This window comes from Bombina bombina, chromosome 1 (assembly GCF_027579735.1).
Source record: "Bombina bombina isolate aBomBom1 chromosome 1, aBomBom1.pri, whole genome shotgun sequence".
NCBI classification, from domain to species: Eukaryota; Metazoa; Chordata; class Amphibia; order Anura; family Bombinatoridae; genus Bombina; species Bombina bombina.
In genome coordinates, this window is record NC_069499.1 from 544,327,986 (window position 1) to 544,349,721 (window position 21,736).

General features: G+C 38.6%; 1 protein-coding gene across 6 annotated transcripts in view; it reads right to left on the bottom strand.

Annotated features, from left to right (window-relative positions):
* The window catches only part of NBEAL1 (neurobeachin like 1), a 759,124-nt gene that overhangs the window by 569,145 nt on the left and 168,243 nt on the right, over positions 1-21,736 (bottom strand). For all 6 annotated transcript variants that reach the window (XM_053698681.1, XM_053698678.1, XM_053698680.1 and 3 more), the window contains exons 6-8: positions 19,374-19,501; positions 3,993-4,075; positions 3,817-3,902 (exon numbers count right to left, since the gene is read on the bottom strand). In XM_053698681.1, coding sequence (XP_053554656.1) covers positions 3,817-3,902; positions 3,993-4,075; positions 19,374-19,501 — 297 coding nt within the window. The remainder of the gene's footprint in view (positions 1-3,816; positions 3,903-3,992; positions 4,076-19,373; positions 19,502-21,736) is intronic.

The window sequence follows — 21,736 nt, forward strand, 5'->3', positions numbered from 1 at the left end:
TTTTAGAGGATCAAGAGGAATCTAGGTCTGAAAGTTCTCACCCTAGTGTGTCTGGGTTAAAGCCCCCTTCAAAATGTATGCCCCCACTTTCATCAGCTCTAGGGATACAAACCTTTGTAAAATGTGTTGAAAAAGAAATAGGGCAAATGCAGTGTTTTGGAGTAGTAAATGACAATTTGAATAGGGATGAGCGAAGAGCTTTATCTGAACTTTTGAATCAAGAAAATTTGATTTTTAAATCCTCTGATAAGGGAGGAAATTTGGTCATCTTAAATGAGGCTGACTATGTTGCAGAAGTGCATAGACAGCTGTCAAATAAAGATCAATATGAACTAAGCAATAGAAGTGAGTTTTTTAAAACATGTAATGAATTACAGTTTCTGCTTAATAATGCTTTAAGACAAGGTCTGATAAATAAAAAGGAGCATGCGTTTATGCATAAAGAGAATCTAATAATCCCACCAATGGAAGGAGCTAGTCGCTATGTTGACTTTTTATGAGACTCTTCCTAACTTCATTGCCCTCCTATGTCCAAGATACATCAGATGTATTGATAAAATTAGATGGGCTAGAGATGACATGTGATGACATTTTACTAGTAACTCTTGATGTGGAATCATTATATTCCTCCATCCTATGCACAGTTGGTATAAGGGCAGCTAGATTCTTTTTAGAGCAAAGAGGTCATAAATACCAGGCACATACAGAATTTGTTATTTCGCTGTTAGAGTTAATACTTACCAGCAATATCTTTTCATTTGATAGTAAGTTTTACAGACAGTTACAAGGTACAGTCATGGGGGTTACGTGCGCTCCAACATATGTATGTTTACACCTTGGTTTATGGGAAACTCGAGAAATTGTCTCGAACTTTGAAACCCTTGTGGAAGTGCACGTGCCCCTCTGGATTAGATTTGTCGATGACATTCTTTTACTTTGGAAAGGTAGTAAAGAGCTTTTAGATTCCTTTATTGACACACTAAATAGGGATAATGGTTACAACATTTTCCTAACCAGGGAGACGAGTCAACATGAAGCAACTTTCCTAGATCTAAAAATTTGGAAAGAAGGAAATAGCTTGAATACCAAGGTATATAGAAAGTCAACGGCCATAAATAGCCTACTTCATGCTAGCAGTCATCCCCCTGAAAGTTTAAAGTCAGGTATTCCGGTGGGGCAGTTCCTACGTTTGAAAAGGAACTGCTCCAGTGAAAAGGACTTTGAAGAACAAGCAAAAGAAATGTCATCCAGATTTTTAGAAAGGGGTTATTCAAAACACCAAATAAAAAAAGCATAGATTAGATCCAGGCAAAGTAATAGAAGTGACCTGCTGTATAACAGACAGAATAACAATCAAGATACAATATAAATGTTGACATACCCACAATTTTTCACAAGTCTATTTGTGGTTATCAATTTCTGTGTATACACATTTTGAGATATTTCACTCTGAATTATTTTCACTTAATGATGAAAACTTACTGTTGTAATTGCCAATATTTTAATTTTGTAAGACCTAATTTAAGAAATATTGTAATGGTTTTTTTTTTTAAATAGTATGGTTAAACATGGCTTTTCACTTTAGATACCCATAGAGTTTAAAATGTATGTTTTGTAGGTTAGAAATGGGCTAAATAAGAAAAATAATGCTTAGCCTGTTTTTTCTTTTAAATGATCCGGTGCCCTTTAAGAAATAAATAATGGGTAATGAGTAAAGGAAAAGAAGGAGCTGCTGAAGGAAATAAAAAGCTAAAACTCACTGAAGGAGGTATCTGCCGAAGCCCTGTAAGCCAGCCCAGTTTAGGGAGGGGTAAAACGCATCACAACTGGCACTCATCTGACCGGTAACTTTGAACCAAGATCCGGGAGATCCTGATTACTTCTCTGCCCGCTCTAAACCTGACCCTGGAAGACCGTGGCTGAACGCATCCTAGGCATGTCTCTGAAGCAAGGTTTTAGGAAGCAATGCCAGAAATTTGTTTGCTGCAATACAGCCAGCGGTAAAACGGAGGTTGGGCAGTGAGATTTGCGGACTAATTTAATTATCAGGATACATGCTGCCTCTACCAAACGGTGGTTTGCCACTTTTACATAAACCGGATATCAGGAGCGTGTTTATTCAAGTGCTCCTAGAATTCAAGTGGCAAAAATTATTTCTCATACTATTGGGAATCTGGAACGCAAGCTTGTTTCTTTATGCATAATTGTTGTTGCAACATATAGATACATAAAAGGAACTGTTGCAGAATGTTTCCTACTGAGTCTTCAGAGCGTGTCTTGTACACTTATGTGCTCTGATTTTGGCTCTTCAATATTTGATCTATACATTGATATATGAGAATAATTTTGGATTGTTCACACTTGCTCATGTGTTTATTTGTATTTTTTCACTCTTAGGGGAGGTGTGGTGGCGGATTCCTTTAGGCTTGTATAAAGGTATAAATAAAAACCTTTTTTGATTAAGGATTTTATGAGTGCAGCCTTGTCATTCTTTGATATCCACCAATACTGTGAATATCTTTCTCTTTTATATTTTATTTTTCACGATTAGTCTATGACTGCTTGCACCTATGTTTAAATCCTACTGATAGAGTGCACACACCTGTTGTATTAATTCATAACATTTATTTAACTAAAACATTTTTAATGGCTTTTGCTGAACCTGTCTATCAATTGCCATCTTACTTGGGCCTAGATTACATTGGAAAAAATGCGCTAACTTTGCTATATATATATATATATATATATATATATATATATATATATATATATATATATATGTATACATATACACACATACATATATATATATATATATATATACACACACACACATACAGTATATCCATATGACAAAGCAGTGGACTGGGAAGGGCTCAAAAGTGTATTTCTATGTGTGTGGATACATACACATATATATTTGTATGTACAGTATGTATATATGTGTTTGTGTATATGTATCCGTGTATATCATTATTTGTGTGCTGGATAGGTTAATCTGCCTCTAGGGGGATGACTGTTTGTTTCTGTTCATCAATCTATAGTACTGGTTTTTAAACCTGACCTCAGGCCTCCCTAACAGGTCAGATTTTGAGGATATCTGAACTGGAGCACAGGTGAAACAATCAGCTGATTTTTAAACATGGTTAGTTTACCTGCTCTCTCCCAAGGTTATCCAGAAAACCAGGACTGTTTGGGAGGCATGAGGACAGGTTTTAAAACCAGTGTCCTATAGTGATCTTGTTTATAGAATAATAACTATTCATAACTAACCCAGAGCACCCTCATTTTGCAATAATTTGTAAATTTGTTAAATACCTTTCATATAAATAAATTCCCTTAGTGCTGAAATAGCATTTCTTTACACACAGGGTGCGCTAAAAAAATGTTGGTTTCACTAACATTCTCTGGTAAATATATTTTACCATTAACTTGTAATACCACACTGTGCGTAATATGGATAGGTCACCGTACATTATCAATAGCACTTGACTTATAAGCTAGGCCTTGGTGTTTACCACAGTGTTTAAAGGAACACTGTACTTAGACAAGCAGACGATTAAGAGTTTATTGTATTTAAAGCTGCTGCAGGAACACACTTTAAAAAGGACAGGGCTCTCTCAATCCCACCTAAACTGGGAGGTAGATTTTATGATGTATCTTGTTTACATAGCCTTTCTGTAGCTATTACTGCAGTAGTAACATTTTTAGTATAGGTGGAGGTTTCAATAGGAAAAGCAAGTGGCTAAATAAAGGTAAATTAGCTATTACAAAGGTAAACATTATCACTGAAGCACACACTTTTTTTTCTCTTACCTGCCCGCCAGATAAAATTGCTCCAAAGAGATGTAGCAAACAACATTTTAAGCTCTCCTTGAGATGCTCACTTTCTTGAAAGCATTCTGAAAAGACATACCATTAAACTGTAAACACCAAGTGGTTTTTACCTCTATATACTAGAAAAAAACAAAATATTATATGCCAAAACTCACGGTAAAAGAAGGGTATAAATTCCACTGTAAGAGGGGCTGCTTTGTACTTCTGCCTACTCTTCTCTACTGGACTAAGAATCCTTCTATGCAAAATAACAAAAAAATAAAAATTGTTTGTCACTAGACTTTAGAGAATGTACAAGATATCCATAATAGTACAAATGTTAATTTCTAAAAACAGAAATAACATAATTTATGCTTACCTGATAAATTCCTTTCTTCTGTAGTGTGATCAGTCCACGGGTCATCATTACTTCTGGGATATTACTCCTCCCCAACAGGAAGTGCAAGAGGATTCACCCAGCAGAGCTGCATATAGCTCCTCCCCTCTACGTCACTCCCAGTCATTCGACCAAGGACCAACGAGAAAGGAAAAGCCAAGGGTGAAGTGGTGACTGGAGTATAAATTAAAAAATATTTACCTGCCTTAAAAACAGGGCGGGCCGTGGACTGATCACACTACAGAAGAAAGGAATTTATCAGGTAAGCATAAATTATGTTTTCTTCTGTTAAGTGTGATCAGTCCACGGGTCATCATTACTTCTGGGATACCAATACCAAAGCAAAAGTACACGGATGACGGGAGGGATAGGCAGGCTCTTTATACAGAAGGAACCACTGCCTGAAGAACCTTTCTCCCAAAAATAGCCTCCGATGAAGCAAAAGTGTCAAATTTGGAAAATTTGGAAAAAGTATGAAGCGAAGACCAAGTTGCAGCCTTGCAAATCTGTTCAACAGAGGCCTCATTCTTGAAGGCCCAAGTGGAAGCCACAGCTCTAGTAGAATGAGCTGTAATTCTTTCAGGAGGCTGCTGTCCAGCAGTCTCATAAGCTAAACGAATTATGCTACGAAGCCAAAAAGAAAGAGAGGTAGCGGAAGCTTTTTGACCTCTCCTCTGCCCAGAGTAAATGACAAACAGAGAAGACGTTTGTCGAAATTCCTTAGTTGCCTGTAAGTAAAATTTTAGAGCACGGACTACATCCAGGTTGTGCAGTAGACGTTCCTTCTTTGAAGAAGGATTTGGGCATAAAGAAGGAACAACAATCTCTTGATTGATATTCCTGTTAGTAACTACCTTAGGTAAGAACCCAGGTTTAGTACGCAGGACTACCTTATCCGAATGAAAAATCAAATAAGGAGAATCACAATGTAAGGCTGATAATTCAGAGACTCTTCGAGCCGAGGAAATAGCCATTAAAAATAGAACTTTCCAAGATAACAACTTTATATCAATGGAATGAAGGGGTTCAAACGGAACGCCCTGTAAAACATTAAGAACAAGGTTTAAACTCCATGGTGGAGCAACAGTTTTAAACACAGGCTTAATCCTGGCCAAAGCCTGACAAAAAGCCTGGACGTCAGGAACTTCTGACAGACGTTTGTGTAACAGAATGGACAGAGCTGAGATCTGTCCCTTTAATGAACTAGCAGATAAACCCTTTTCTAAACCTTCTTGTAGAAAAGACAATATCCTAGGAATCCTAACCTTACTCCAAGAGTAACCTTTGGATTCACACCAATATAGGTATTTACGCCATATCTTATGGTAAATCTTTCTGGTAACAGGTTTCCTAGCCTGTATTAAGGTATCAATAACTGACTCAGAAAATCCACGTCTTGATAAAATCAAGCGTTCAATTTCCAAGCAGTCAGCTTCAGAGAAGTTAGATTTTGATGTTTGAAGGGACCCTGTATCAGAAGGTCCTGTTTCAGAGGTAGAGACCAAGGTGGACAGGATGACATGTCCACCAGGTCTGCATACCAAGTCCTGCGTGGCCACGCAGGTGCTATTAGAATCACTGATGCTCTCTCTTGTTTGATTCTGGCAATCAATCGAGGAAGCAACGGGAAGGGTGGAAACACGTAAGCCATCCTGAAGTCCCAAGGTGCTGTCAGAGCATCTATCAGGACTGCTCCTGGATCCCTGGATCTGGACCCGTAACGAGGAAGCTTGGCGTTCTGTCGAGACGCCATGAGATCTATCTCTGGTTTGCCCCAACGTCGAAGTATTTGGGCAAAGACCTCCGGATGAAGTTCCCACTCCCCCGGATGAAAAGTCTGACGACTTAAGAAATCCGCCTCCCAGTTCTCCACTCCCGGGATGTGGATTGCTGACAGGTGGCAAGAGTGAGACTCTGCCCAGCGAATTATCTTTGATACTTCCATCATAGCTAGGGAGCTTCTTGTCCCTCCCTGATGGTTGATGTAAGCTACAGTCGTGATGTTGTCCGACTGAAACCTGATGAACCCCCGAGTTGTCAACTGGGGCCAAGCCAGGAGGGCATTGAGAACTGCTCTCAATTCCAGAATGTTTATTGGCAGGAGACTCTCCTCCTGACTCCATTGTCCCTGAGCCTTCAGAGAATTCCAGACGGCACCCCAACCTAGAAGGCTGGCGTCTGTTGTTACAATTGTCCAGTCTGGTCTGCTGAATGGCATCCCCCTGGACAAATGTGGCCGAGAAAGCCACCATAGAAGAGAATTTCTGGTCTCTTGATCCAGATTCAGAGAAGGGGATAAGTCTGAGTAATCCCCATTCCACTGACTTAGCATGCACAGTTGCAGTGGTCTGAGGTGTAAGCGTGCAAAGGGTACTATGTCCATTGCCGCTACCATTAAGCCGATTACCTCCATGCATTGAGCCACTGACGGGTGTTGAATGGAATGAAGGGTGCGGCAAGCACTTTGAAGTCTTGTTAGCCTGTCCTCTGTCAGGTAAATCTTCATTTCTACAGAATCTATAAGAGTCCCCAGGAAGGGAACTCTTGTGAGTGGAACGAGTGAACTTTTCTTTTCGTTCCCCTTCCATCCATGTGACCTTAGAAATGCCAGCACTAACTCTGTATGAGACTTGGCAGTTTGAAAGCTTGAAGCTTGTATCAGAATGTCGTCTAGGTATGGAGCTACCGAGATTCCCCGCGGTCTTAGTACCGCCAGAAGAGCACCCAGAACCTTTGTGAAGATTCTTGGAGCTGTAGCCAATCCGAATGGAAGGGCCACAAACTGGTAATGCCTGTCTAGGAAGGCAAACCTTAGGTACCGATAATGATCTTTGTGAATCGGTATGTGAAGGTAAGCATCTTTTAAATCTACAGTGGTCATGTACTGACCCTCTTGGATCATAGGTAAAATTGTCCGAATAGTCTCCATCTTGAACGATGGAACTCTTAGGAATTTGTTTAGGATCTTTAAGTCCAGGATTGGTCTGAAAGTTACCTCTTTTTTGGGAACCACAAACAGATTTGAGTAAAACCCCTGTCCCTGTTCCGATCGTGGAACTGGATGGATTACTCCCATTAACAAGAGCTCTTGTACGCAGCGTAGAAACGCCTCTTTCTTTGTCTGGATTGTTGACAATCTTGACAGATGAAATCTCTCTCTTGGAGGAGAGTATTTGAAGTCCAGAAGGTATCCCTGAGATATTATCTCTAGCGCCCAGGGATCCTGAACATCTCTTGCCCAAGCCTGGGCGAAGAGAGAAAGTCTGCCCCCCACTAGATCCGATCCCGGATCGGGGGCCCTCAATTCATGCTGTTTTAGGGGCAGCAGCAGGTTTCCTAGCCTGCTTGCCCTTGTTCCAGGACTGGTTAGGTTTCCAGCCTTGTCTGTAGCGAGCAACATCTCCTTCCTGTTTTGGTGCAGAGGAAGTTGATGCTGCTCCTGCTTTGAAATTACGAAAGGAACGAAAATTAGACTGTCTAGTCTTGACTTTGGTTTTGTCCTGAGGCAGGGCATGGCCTTTACCTCCTGTAATGTCAGCGATAATCTCTTTCAACCCGGGCCCGAATAAGGTCTGCCCTTTGAAAGGTATATTAAGCAATTTAGACTTAGAAGTAACATCAGCTGACCAGGATTTTAGCCACAGCGCCCTGCGTGCCTGAATGGCGAATCCTGAATTCTTCGCCGTAAGTTTAGTAAGATGTACTACGTCCTCCGAAATGAATGAATTAGCTAGTTTAAGGACTCTAAGCCTGTCCGTAATGTCGTCCAGAGTAGCTGAACCAATGTTCTCTTCCAGAGAATCAATCCAGAATGCCGCTGCAGCCGTGATCGGCGCAATGCATGCAAGGGGTTGCAATATAAAACCTTGTTGAACAAACATTTTCTTAAGGTAACCCTCTAACTTTTTATCCATTGGATCTGAAAAAGCACAGCTATCCTCCACCGGGATAGTGGTACGCTTAGCTAAGGTAGAAACTGCTCCCTCCACCTTAGGGACCGTTTGCCATAAGTCCCTTGTGGTGGCGTCTATTGGAAACATTTTTCTAAATATCGGAGGGGGTGAGAACGGCACACCGGGTCTATCCCACTCCTTAGTAACAATTTCAGTAAGTCTCTTAGGTATAGGAAAAACCTCAGTACTCGTCGGTACCGCAAAATATTTATCCAACCTACACATTTTCTCTGGTATTGCAACTGTGTTACAATCATTCAGAGCCGCTAACACCTCCCCTAGTAATACACGGAGGTTTTCCAGTTTAAATTTAAAATTTGAAATATCTGAATCCAGTTTGTTTGGATCAGAACCGTCACCCACAGAATGAAGTTCTCCGTCCTCATGTTCTGCCACCTGTGACGCAGTGTCTGACATGGCCCTAATATTATCAGCGCACTCTGTTCTCACCCCAGAGTGATCACGCTTACCTCTTAGTTCTGGTAATTTAGCCAAAACCTCAGTCATAACAGTAGCCATATCCTGTAATGTGATTTGTAATGGCCGCCCAGATGTACTCGGCGCTACAATATCACGCACCTCCCTCTGAGCGGGAGATGTAGGTACTGACACGTGAGGCGAGTTAGTCGGCATAACTCTCCCCTCGTTGTTTGGTGAAATTTGTTCAATTTGTTCAGATTGACTTTTATTTAAAGTAGCATCAATACAGTTAGTACATAAATTTCTATTGGGCTCCACTTTGGCATTGCAACAAATGACACAGGTATCATCCTCTGAATCAGACATGTTTAACACACTAGCAAATAAACTTGCAACTTGGAAATACAATTCAATTAGAATAATATTAAAACGTACTGTGCCTTTAAGAAGCACAGAAGATCTATGACAGTTGAAAATTAATAAATTGAAACAGTTATAGCCTCAATCCTAGTAAACAACACAACTTTAGCAAAGGTTTAATCCCATTAGCAAAGATAACAAATTCTGAAAGCAGGAAACAAATTACAGAATAAACGTTTTTTATCTCAGTCAAACTATAATTCTCACAGCTCTGCTGAGAGAAATTACCTCCCTCAAAATAAGTTTTGAAGACCCCTGAGCTCTGTAGAGATGAACCGGATCATGCAGGGAATACAATGAGTTGCCGACTGAAATATTTGATGCGTAGTAAAAGCGCCAAAAAAACGGCCCCTCCCCCTCACACACAGCAGTGAGGGAGAACAGAAACTGTCAGAAAACAGATTAAGCAACTGCCAAGTGGAAAAATAGTGCCCAAACATTTATTCACTCAGTACCTCAGCAAATGAAAACGATTTTACATTCCAGCAAAAACGTTAAACATAATCTCTAGTTATTAAACAGCTTTATGTATTTCTTACAGTGTAATTCTAGTGAAGTACCATTCCCCAGAATACTGAAGTGTAAAGTATACATACATGACATTATATCGGTATGGCAGGATTTTCTCATCAATTCCATTGTCAGAAAATAAAAACTGCTACATACCTCTATGCAGATTCATCTGCCCGCTGTCCCCTGATCTGAAGTTTACCTCTCCTCAGATGGCCGAGAAACAACAATATGATCTTAACTACTCCGGCTAAAATCATAACAAAAACTCTGGTAGATTCTTCTTCAAACTCTGCCAGAGAGATAATAACACACTCCGGTGCTATTTTAAAATAACAAACTTTTGATTGAAGATATAAAACTAAGTATAATCACCATAGTCCTCTCACACATCCTATCTAGTTGTTGGGTGCAAGAGAATGACTGGGAGTGACGTAGAGGGGAGGAGCTATATGCAGCTCTGCTGGGTGAATCCTCTTGCACTTCCTGTTGGGGAGGAGTAATATCCCAGAAGTAATGATGACCCGTGGACTGATCACACTTAACAGAAGAAAAGAGCGTTTTACAGAAAGTAAAACATTTTAATGCACTTAATAGAGTCATAAAAGAATCAAGCGAGAATCAAGTAAACGTTTTAAACATTTTTTTAGATAGAATATTTTAAGACAGGTATATATGCTTACTTAAGTCACTAATGAAAAACAAGACTAATGTTGAAAGTGGTCTTCATGAACAGTCCAAAGGATCATTGAGGATGTTATAAACAAGATCATATATATTAAGTTCCAGAATAAGTACTTTTTGCCATGTTACAATACGTAAAGTATATATCTTAAAAACCAGGTGAATTTCCTGAAATACTGGATTCCGAGTGTTGATGTGCTTTTAAAGAATCAGAGAGCAAAAGTTTTCTCACTAAACAAATTTTTTTATTTACTTGCTATATAATTGTATTTAAAAAGGTGCACTACAATTATGAACAGTTTATGAATAATAGTTGCTATCGACAAAACGGAGAATTAATACAATTGTAAGAGCTGTATATCTCAGCCAATAATGACTAATGTAACGAAGACATTTTTATTGTAAAGGGACACATGAACTACAAAATAAAATAGGCTATTGTAAAAAACACTAAAACACTGTTATACATTGTACTTGTCATTTTTTTTTTGTACACCACTAATTACCAAGAAAAAACATAATTTATGTAAGAACTTACCTGATAAATTAATTTCTTTCATATTTTTAGAGTCCATGAGCTAGTGACGTATGGGATATACAATCCTACCAGGAGGGGCAAAGTTTCCCAAACCTCAAAATGCCTATAAATACACCCCTCACCACGCCCACAATTCAGTTTAACCAATAGCCAAGTAGTGGGGTGAAAAAGAAAGGAGTAAAAAGAATCAAAGGAATTTGGAAATAATTGTGCTTTATACAAAAAAATCATAACCACCATAAAAAGGGTGGGTCTCATGGACTCTTGCCAATATGAAAGAAATGAATTTATCAGGCAAGTTCTTACATAAATTATGTTTTCTTTCATGTAATTGGCAAGAGTACATGAGCTAGTGATGTATGGGATAGAAATACCCAAGATGTGGAACTCCACACAAGAGTCCCTAGAGAGGGAGGGATAAAATAATAACAGCCATTTTTTGCAGAAAAAAAAAATTAATCCACAACCCAAAATATAAGTTTATTCTCATAAATGAAAAGAAAAACTTAAATCATAAGCAGAAGAATCAAACTGAAACAGCTGCCTGAAAAACTTCTTGCAAAGAAGCAAATACATCAAAACGGTAGAATTTAGTAAATGTATGCAAAGAAGACCAAGTTGCTGCTTTGCAAATCTGATCAACTGAAGCTTCATTCATAAAAACCCACAAAAGTGGAGATTGATCTAGTAGAATGAGCTGCAATTCTCTGAGGCGGGGCTCCAAATAAGTTTGAAGAATCAAAAGCTTTAACCACGATGCCAAGGAAACGGCAGAAGCCTTCTGACCTTTCCTAGAACCAGAAAAGATAACAAATAGACTAGAAGTCTTCCTGAAATCTTTAGTAGCTTTAACATAATATTTCAGAGTTCTCACCACATCCAAAGAATGTAAAGATCTCTCCAAAGAATTCCTAGGATTAGGACACAAGGAAGGGAAAACAATTTCTCTATTAATGTTGTTAGAATTCACAACCTTAGGTAAGAATTTAAATGAAGTCCGGAAAACTGCCTTATCCTGATGAAAAATCAGAAAAGAATATTCACAAGAGTGCAGATTATTCAGAAACTCTTCTAGCAGAAGAGATAGCCAAAAGAAACAACACTTTCCAAGAAAGTATTTTAATGTCTAAAGAATGCATAGGTACGAACCAAAGCCTGAACAAAACAGTGAATGTCAGGTAGCTTAGAAATCTTTCTGTGAAATAAAACAGAAAGAGCAGAGATTTGTCATTTCAAGGAACTTACAGACAAACCCTTATCCAAATCATCCTGAAGAAACTGTAAAATTCTAGGAATTCTAAAAGAATGGCAAGAGAATTTATGAGAAGAACACCATGAAATATAAGTCTTCCAAACTCGATAATAAATCTTTCTAGAAACAGATTTACAAGCCTGTAACATAGTATTAATCACCGAGTCAGAGAAACCTCTATAACTAAGCACTAGGCGTTCAATTTCCATACCTTTAAATTTAATGATTTGAGATCCTGATGGAAAAACGGACCTTGAGACAGAAGGTCCGGTCTTAATGGAAGTGGCCAAGGTTGGCAACTGGACATCCGAATAAGATCCGCATACCAGAACCTTTGAGGCCATGCTGGAGCCACCAGCAACGCGATGGCTCCATGATGATCTTGGAGATAACGCTTGGAAGAAGAACTAGAGGCGGGAAAATATAAGCAGTTGATAACACCAAGGAAGTGTCAACGCATCCACTGCTTCCACCTGAGGATCCCTGGACCTGGAAAGGTACCTGGGAAGTTTCTTGTTTAGATGAGAAGCCATCAGATCTATTTCTGGAAGACCCCACATCTGAACAACCTGAGAAAACACATCTGGATGGAGGGACCACTCCCCTGGATGTAAAGTCTGACGGCTGAGATAATCCGCTTCCCAATTGTCTATACCTGGGATATGAACCGCAGAGATTAGACAGGAGCTGGATTCTGCCCAAGCAAGTATCCGGGATACATAGCTTGGGGACAGTGAGTCCCACCCTGATGATTGACATATGCCACAGTAGTGATATTGTCTGTCTGAAAATAAATGAATGGTTCTCTTTTCACCAGAGGCCAAATCTGAAGAGCCCTGAAAATCCAAAATATTGATTGGTAATCTCGCCTCTTGAGATTTCCAAACCCCTTGTGCTGTCAGAGATCCCTAAACAGCTCCCCAACCTGAAAGACTTGCATCTGATGTGATCACAGTCTAAGTTGGACGAACAAAAGAGGCCCTTAGAACTATACAATGGTGATCTAACCACCAAGTCAGAGATAGTTGAACATTGGGATTTAAGGATCTTAATTGTGATATCCTTGTATAATCCCTGCACCATTGGTTCAGCATACAAAGCTGGAGAGGTCTCATATGAAAACGAGCAAAGGGGATCACGTCCGATGCTGCAGTCATGAGACCTAAAACTTCCATGCACATAGCTAGTGAAGGGAATGACTGAGACTGAAGGTTCCGACAGTCTGAAACCAATTTTAAACGTCTCTTGTCTGTTAGAGACAGAGTCATGGGCACTGAATCAATCTGGAAACCTAAAAAGGTGACCCTTGTCTGAGGAATCAAAGAACTTTTTGGTAAATTGATCCTCCAACCATGTCTTCGAAGAAACAACACTAGTTGATTTGTGTGAGATTCTGCAGAATGTAAAGACTGAGTTAGTACCAAGATATCGTCCAAATAAGGAAACACAGCAATACCCTGTTCTCTGATTACAGACAGTAGGGCACCGAGAACATTCGAAAAGATTCTTGGAGCTGTCGCTAGGCCAAACGGAAGAGCGACAAATTGTTAATGATTGTCTAGAAAAGAGAATCTCAGAAACTGATAATGGTATCAGTTTCTGAAATTCTCTTTTCTAGACAATCATTACCAATTTGTCGCTCTTCCGTTTGGCTTAGCGACAGCTCCAAGAATCTTTTCGAATGTTCTCGGTGCCCTACTGTCTGTAATCAGAGAACAGGGTATTGCTGTGTTTCCTTATTTGGACGATATCTTGGTACTAACTCAGTCTTTACATTCTGCAGAATCTCACACAAACCAACTTTCAAGATGGTGACTATAAGGACTATTTTGCCTTTTGTTCAGCAAGGGCATTATATGTCTACAATAGACTTACAGGATGCTTATCTTCATTTTCGAATTCATCCAGACTCTGGATGAATTCGAAAATGAAGATAAGCTTCCTGTAACTCTATTGTAGACATATAATGCCCTTGCTGAACAAAAGGCAAAATAGTCCTTATAGTCACCATCTTGAAAGTTGGTACTCTTACATAACGATTCAAAATTTTTAGATCCAGAACTGGTCTGAATAAATTTCCTTTCTTTAGGACAATGAATAGATTTGAATAAAACCCCAGACCCTGTTCGTGAAATGGAACTGGCATGAATACCCCTGAAAGCTCTAGGTCTGAAACACACTTCAGGAAAGCCTGAGCCTTTACTGGATTTGCTGGGATGCGTGAGAGAATCTTCTTGCAGGAGGTCTTACTCTGAATTCTATTCGATACCCCTGAGAGACAATTCTCAGAATCCATTGATTTCTGAAAGAATTTGTCCAAACATCCTGAAAAAATCTTAATCTGCCCCCAACCAGTTGAGCTGGAATGAGGGCCGCAGCTTCATGCCGACTTGGGGCTGGCTTTGGATTCTTAAATGGCTTGGATTTATTCCAATTTAAAGAAGGTTTCCAATTGAAAACAGATTCCTTGGGGTAAGAATTAGGTTTCTGTTCCTTAATTTAAGGAACAAAAGCGGTTAGAAGCTTTAGATTTACCCTTAGTTCTCTTATCCTGAGACAAAAAAAATCTCCCTTCCCCCCAGTGACAGTTGAAATAATTGAACCCAACTGAGAACCAAATAACTTATTACTTGGAAAGAAAGTGATAGCAATCTAGACTTAGAAGTCATGTCAGCATTCCAAGATTTAAGCCACAAAGCTCTTCTAGCTAAAATAGCTAAAGACATAGATTTAACATCAATTTTGATGATATCAAAAATGGCATCACAAATAAAATGATTAACATGTTGAAGCAAGCGAACAACGCTAGACAAATCAGAATTCAATTCTTGTTGCGCTAAATGTTCCAACCAAAAAGTTGATGCAGCTGCAAAATCAGCCAAAGAAATTGCAGGCCTGAGATGACCAGAATATAAATAGGCTTTCCTTAGATAAGATTCAAGTTTCCTATCTAAAGGATCTTTAAAAGAAGTACTATCTTCCATAGGAATAGTAGTACGTTTAGCAAGAGTAGAGATAGCCCAATCAACTTTGGGGATCTTTTCCCAAAACTCCAATCTAACTGCTGGCAAAGGATACAATTTTTAAACCAAGATATCTCATGAAGAAGGAATAAAAGATGTACCAGGCCTATTCCATTCCTTAGAAATCATATCAGAAATAGCATCAGGAACTGGAAAAACTTCTGGAGTAACCACAAGAGGTTTATAAACAGAATTTAAACATATACAGGTGGCCCTCGCTTTACAACGGTTCAATTTACACCGTTTCAGAATAACAACCTTTTTTTTACAGTCATGTGACTGCTATTGAAAAGGATTGAGAAGCAGTGCATTTATTAAAATAACCAGTAGGTGGAGCTGTCCGCTTGTGTTGCAGCAAAGCCAAACAAGCTGAAATGAATCAGTTTATCCAGATCTGAGCTATCGAGCAGATTTCAAAGGAACAAGATCTTCCTGTCTATAAATCAGTCCAGTTTCTATTAACAGGAGCTGTCCCAGATGATTGGAGAATAGCAAATGTAATACCCCTTCATAAAAAGGGCAGTAGAGAAGAATCTGGCAACTACAGGCCAGTTAGTTTAACTTCAGTAGTAGGGAAATTAATGGAAAGCCTCTTAAAAGAAAGAATTATGACTTACATAAAGACAAACAATTTAGAGGACCAAAATCAGCATGGTTTTACTTCAGGGAGATCATGTCAGACTAATCTAATTGACTTATTTGATTATGTAACAAAAGTATTAGACAAGGGAGGAGCAGTTGATGTAGCATATCTAGATTTCAGCAAAGCATTTGACACCGTCCCACACAATAAACTTATTCACAAACTATATCTCCTTGGTCTAGATTCAAAAATTGTGAACTGGGTGGAATGCTGGCTTAAGGACAGAAAACAAAGTGTCTTAGTAAATGGAGTTCATTCAGCAGAGGGGGCTGTTACTAGTGGTGTTCCTCAGGGGTCAGTTCTGGGGCCTGTTTTGTTTAACATATTTATCTGCGATATCAGCAAAGGGCTACAGGGGAAAGTATGTCTCTTTGCAGATGATACAAAAATTTGCAACAGAGTGGATGTTCCAGGGGGGGTAGACAAAATGAGAAGTGATATACAAAAATTGGAGGATTGGACAAACGACTGGGATCTAAAGTTTAACACAGCAAAGTGTAAAATAATGCATTTAGGGAAGAAAAATCCAAATGTTAATTACAGACTCAATGACACTTTACTGACTGTTACAGACGAGGAACAGGACTTGGGAATTATTATTTCAGATGATTTAAAACTTAGTAAACAATGTAGTAATGCAGCGAGTAAGGCTAGCAGAATGCTTGGATGTATTGGTAGAGGTATTTGCAGCAGAAATAGTAAGGTTCTTATGCCACTTTATAGATCATTAGTTAGGCCTCATCTTGAGTATTGTGTGCATTTCTGGAGACCATATCTTCAGAAGGATATTAACAAACTTGAATCTGTGCAAAGGAGGGCTACCAAAATGGTACATGGTCTAAAAAATAAAACTTACCAGGATAGGCTCAATGACCTAAATATGTATAGCTTAGAGGAGAGAAGGGAAAGAGGTGATATGATAGCAACTTTCAAGTACATTAAAGGGTTTAGTAAAACTGAGGCTGTGGGTATTTTACATAAAATGGAAAATTCAAGAACAAGGGGTCATGAGCTCAAGCTAAAGGGTAGTAGATTCAGGAGTAATTTGAGGAAGCACTTCTTTACAGAAAGAGTGATTGATTTATGGAATAAACTTCCTCAAGAGGTAGTAGCAACAAACACTGTGGGGGACTTTAAAAATGCATGGGACAAGCATAGGGCTATCCTACGAACTAGATAAGTTTATACTGTTAGGTAAGGTCGGGCAGACTTGCTGGGCCTATGGCTCTTATCTGCCGTCAATATCTATGTTTCTATGTTTGGAATGCATAGAAAGAACTGTTTGCAGAAAAATGCAAATTAAGTCTGTGTTGTGTGATTATTTTATTAGGTTTATAATGCTGTTTAATATTTAAAGTCTTCATTTCAAAGCTTTAAAAATAATGTATTAGGTGTTACTTATAACAATTTTGAGAGGGGCCTGGAACCTATCTCCCTCACTTCCCTTTGACTTACATTATAAACTGGGTTTCAATTTACAACGGTTTTGATTTACAACCATTCCTTCTGGAACCTAACCCGGCGTAAACTGAGGGCTACGTGTACTAGTTTTAATATCATGAGGTTTCCTCAATATCCAATGTAATCAACACTTCTTTTAACAAAGAACGAATTTACTCTATTTTAAATAAATAAGTAGATTTGTCAGTGTCAATATCTGAGGAAGGATCTTCTGAATCAGATAGATCCTTATCAGAGGAGGATAATTCAGTATGTTGTTGGTCATTTGAAAATTCATAAACTTAATGAGAAGTTTTAAAAAACCTTTTACATTTATTAGAAGGCGGAATGGCAGACAGAGCCTTCTGAATAGAATCAGAAATAAAATCTTTTAAATTCACAGGTATATCTTGTACATTAGATGTTGAAGGAACAGCAACAGGCAATGTACTATTGCTGATGGACACATTATCTGCATGTAAAAGTTTATCATGACAACTATTACAGACCACAGCTGGAGATATAATCTCCACAAGTTTACAACAAATGCACTTAGCTTTGGTAGAACTGTTATCAGGCAGCAGGGTTCCAACAGTGATTTCTGAGACAGGATCAGATTGAGACATCTTGCAAAATGTAAGAGAAAAAACAACATATAAAGCAAAATTATCCATTTCCTTATATGACAGTTTCAGGAATGGGAAAAAAATGCAAACAGCATAGCCCTCTGACATAGAAAAAAGGCAAGAGGCATATAAGAATGGGGTTTTAAATAATGAAATTATTTGGCGCCAAGTATGACGCACAACGTAACTGAAAATATTTTGGCGCTAACAACTTTCGGAAATGACACACTTGCGTTATTAACGACGCAACCTTGTGTAAGAAACTCAGCGTCAACTAAGACGCCAGAAATGACTAATTTGCATCAACAGATGTACCTTTGCGCCAACAAATTCTCGAGCCAAGAATGACGCAATAAACTTTGGCATTTTGTGCCCTCGCGGGCCTATTTTTGCCTGCGAAATTGAAAGAAAAAAAACAGTCAATTTGTAAAAAGACTAGACCCCAGGTAAGAAAAATATTTCCTAAATATGTTTTTCCCCAAATATAAAACGGACAGTCTGCAAAAGGAAATACATAAACCTGAATCATGGCAAATATAAGTACAATACATATATTTAGAACTTTATATTAATGCATAAAGTGCCAAACCATAGCTGAGGGTGGCTAAAGTAATAAAAACATACTTACCAAAAGACACCCATCCACATATAGGTCTATGAATACGGCATACAGCCGAAACGCGTAAGACCTGTCTGCTGGTCTTATTCCTGTATGTTGGATTTTAATTATTGAAAATAAAAATTACGTTTTATGGCATCTTGGGACTCTTACCGGATCATTTTCTTTTTGTTTTCTATGGACCCATCCACATATAGCAGATAGCCAAACCAGTACTGAAACGGTTATCAGTAGAGGTAATGGAATATGAGAGTATATCGTCGATCTGAAAAGGGAGGTAGGAGATGAATCTCTACGACTGATAACAGAGAACTTATGAAATAGATTTCCCGTGAGGAAAACGATTGCATTCAATAGGTGATACTCCCTTTACATCCCTCTGACATTCACTGTACTCTGAGAGGAACCGGGCTTCAAAATGCTGAGAAGCGCATATCAACGTAGAAATCTTAGCACAAACTTACTTCACCACCTCCATAGGAGGCAAAGTTTGTAAAACTGAATTGTGGGTGTAGTGAGGGGTGTATTAATAGGCATTTTGAGGTTTGGGAAACTTTGCCCCTCCTGGTAGGATTGTATATCCCATACGTCACTAGCTCATGGACTCTTGCCAATTACATGAAAGAAATAACCATTATTCTGTAGGTGCTATAACATAGCCATATATAGTATAGTGTTTTTTTCTGTTATATTTGTTTCTGTGATGACCAAAAGTGATATTCATATTTCACATATTTGTCTAATGCTCATGTACCCACCTTAACAATAATGAAGTCTAGTGTTTCACAGATTATGTACAGAAACAAGGATATGCAGTTCAGCATTTTTTATGTTAGATAAATTAAAATTGTGGTCAATAAAGTTCAAAACAAAGAAACATGCTATCAACAACACATGTGTTATCCTGTTATTCTATATCCCTTTAACATATTCTCTAGAATGCAACTAAGCAAATGATTGGTCTATTCAGTTTAGAATCTGTTCCACAAAATGTAAAATCACATCACGTCTTACATTCAATATGCAACATACCCTGCAACAATTTGTCTCCAGTTTCGATATGGGTCATAGAGGCTCTCACAAAATGCCAGTGCATGCCTAACAAATTCTTCAATTGCTGATTGGTCTGTGAATTCTTTTTCTTTTGTTTTGCTTTTCAGCTGCAAATATGATAATATATAAATGATAAAATGTTAAATAGCTTGCATTTATTATTACTATTTATAAAATATAATATAATGTTTTTAACTCAAAGTGTAAGCTAATTCACTAATAAAAAATACTAGGGTAGTACCTAGGCAGGTAAAGACAGATAAACACCACAGACAACATGCAAATATACCAAACTGCCCTGTTACAAGTGTTAAGACTTTAGTTTCTACAGGTTGGAGACCGAGTGTACTTGAGGAAAAGGTTTGTCCTGTGCTTGATAGATGCTAAACACACTCCTTACCACCCCAATATATTTAGTTGGAAGCATTCCATTACATAATAAGACAAATGTCTTTTTCAATTTTTAAAACAGAGACAACATTAAATAAACTTATAAAATTACAATACCACTGTTTCCTGATGAACATCAAACAAGGAAATTCTTCAAAGGACATAAAGAAATTCTGCAACTCACCTAGATGATTGTTAGTAGAAACATGGTCACCTGTCAACATTGTCTAAATCTAATTCTCTGCTAAGGCCATAATAAACTTCTCACCATTAGATGGAAAAATATTGCAAATTCTGAATGTGGCACTGATAGTAAAATGTTTTTCATATTAAATTAAGAGTTTGTGGCCATAACGTGCCACTGAGGTTCTCCAAAGAGAAACTTTCTCCAAAGAAGCTAAGCTAAGGCTTTGGAAAGTACTGAACTGCAGTCATGAGAGACAACCATCTTTGAAATTCAATTTAAAAAGGGGGGGGGGGGGTGTCCTGGTGGCTACTATGGTCGGCAGCAAAATTGAATGCAGAGTAAACCGGGATAGTTAATTTGCCATTTTACAGCTATCTCTAGCCAAATTTTCCAATGAGACCCACTTAGATTGATTCTGTAAGATATCCTGAGCCAAGTGGTATTTTAAGTGGGTCCTTCTCACTATGAAATCTGGGTCGTTGGGACTTCCAATAGAGCATAAGTGTGCAGGCCTTCAGCGCCCCCCCCCCCCCCCCTTGTGTCGGGGGTTACCGGCACAATTTTCATCAGTGCAATTTACAAGAGTGAAGCTTTTCAAATACTCACTCGAACACGGAGGAAGACAGCTACATGACAATACTTACTTTGCTAGCTGAATTTGGACATCAAATGAACAGATGCTTTGATCAGCACACTACGAAGCAGCTGAATATACTAAGCCCTATCAGGGAGGTAAACTATCTACAAAAACTGACTGGGGAGACCATCGAGGCAAGCATGAGGAAGGCAAGTGACACCCAGATCATACAGAAGCTCAGTTTCAGAGATCCTGCAGATGACCTGACCCCGGTACAAATGGAAGCAAAACAAATACGCACTTGCCCCTAGTCAAAACCTGAACAGATGCGGCCGGTCTCTTGAGTGGCGACTGGGGTAAGTGTGATGAGCGGAACACAAACACACTAAATCTTCCATCACAGAGACCTTTCCAACACTATCCTAGATCCATGACAGACTGGCTACCTAAGATATCATTTACGTTGAGCTGCAAGCACTTCATCTCTGGAGTACCGGGTGCATGTGAACTTGGTTTGGGTCCAATGCCTTACAAGCAGATAGGAATTACAGAAACTGTATTATTTAATCCTGATGCATTTTCCTTGGGTATGGGCTGATTGCTTAGATTTATGTAATTTCTTCTCTACAGCTGGACTTCAGGTCATAGCACCTATACTTGTAGAGAAATAATAACAGACTTTACCCGCAAGACCAAGAGTCAACTATTTCCTACCGATAATCATAGTCAAATTATGTACTCAATCGATCAGTCTGGTTTTGTGACATATTTTTGTCTCTGTGAGAAACATGACCCCATGATTTACATGCCACATGGTCTGACACTAGAGTGGATTGTATATTACGTTGTTTAACTTGATCTGCTGTTGATAACTATGTTGTGGAGATCTCTAATTCCTGCACTTTCAACTATTTCTAGAGCTCTATAACAGTTGGAGTCTTTCTTATATGTTTGCTAATTCCCCCCCACCTTGTAACTTTCAAGTTCAACATACGTCCCACATTGGATAGATTTAACATTAATATTTAATAATATAAAACTTAACTACAAATAAGCTACCATTACCAGAATTGTAAAATATGAGTGATGACTTCACATTTCAGTGCTATGTGATTATAGAACATGTTACCTAGCAGTTTAAGCCCCTAACCAAATGTACAAGACTATATGATACTAAATTTGTCTTAT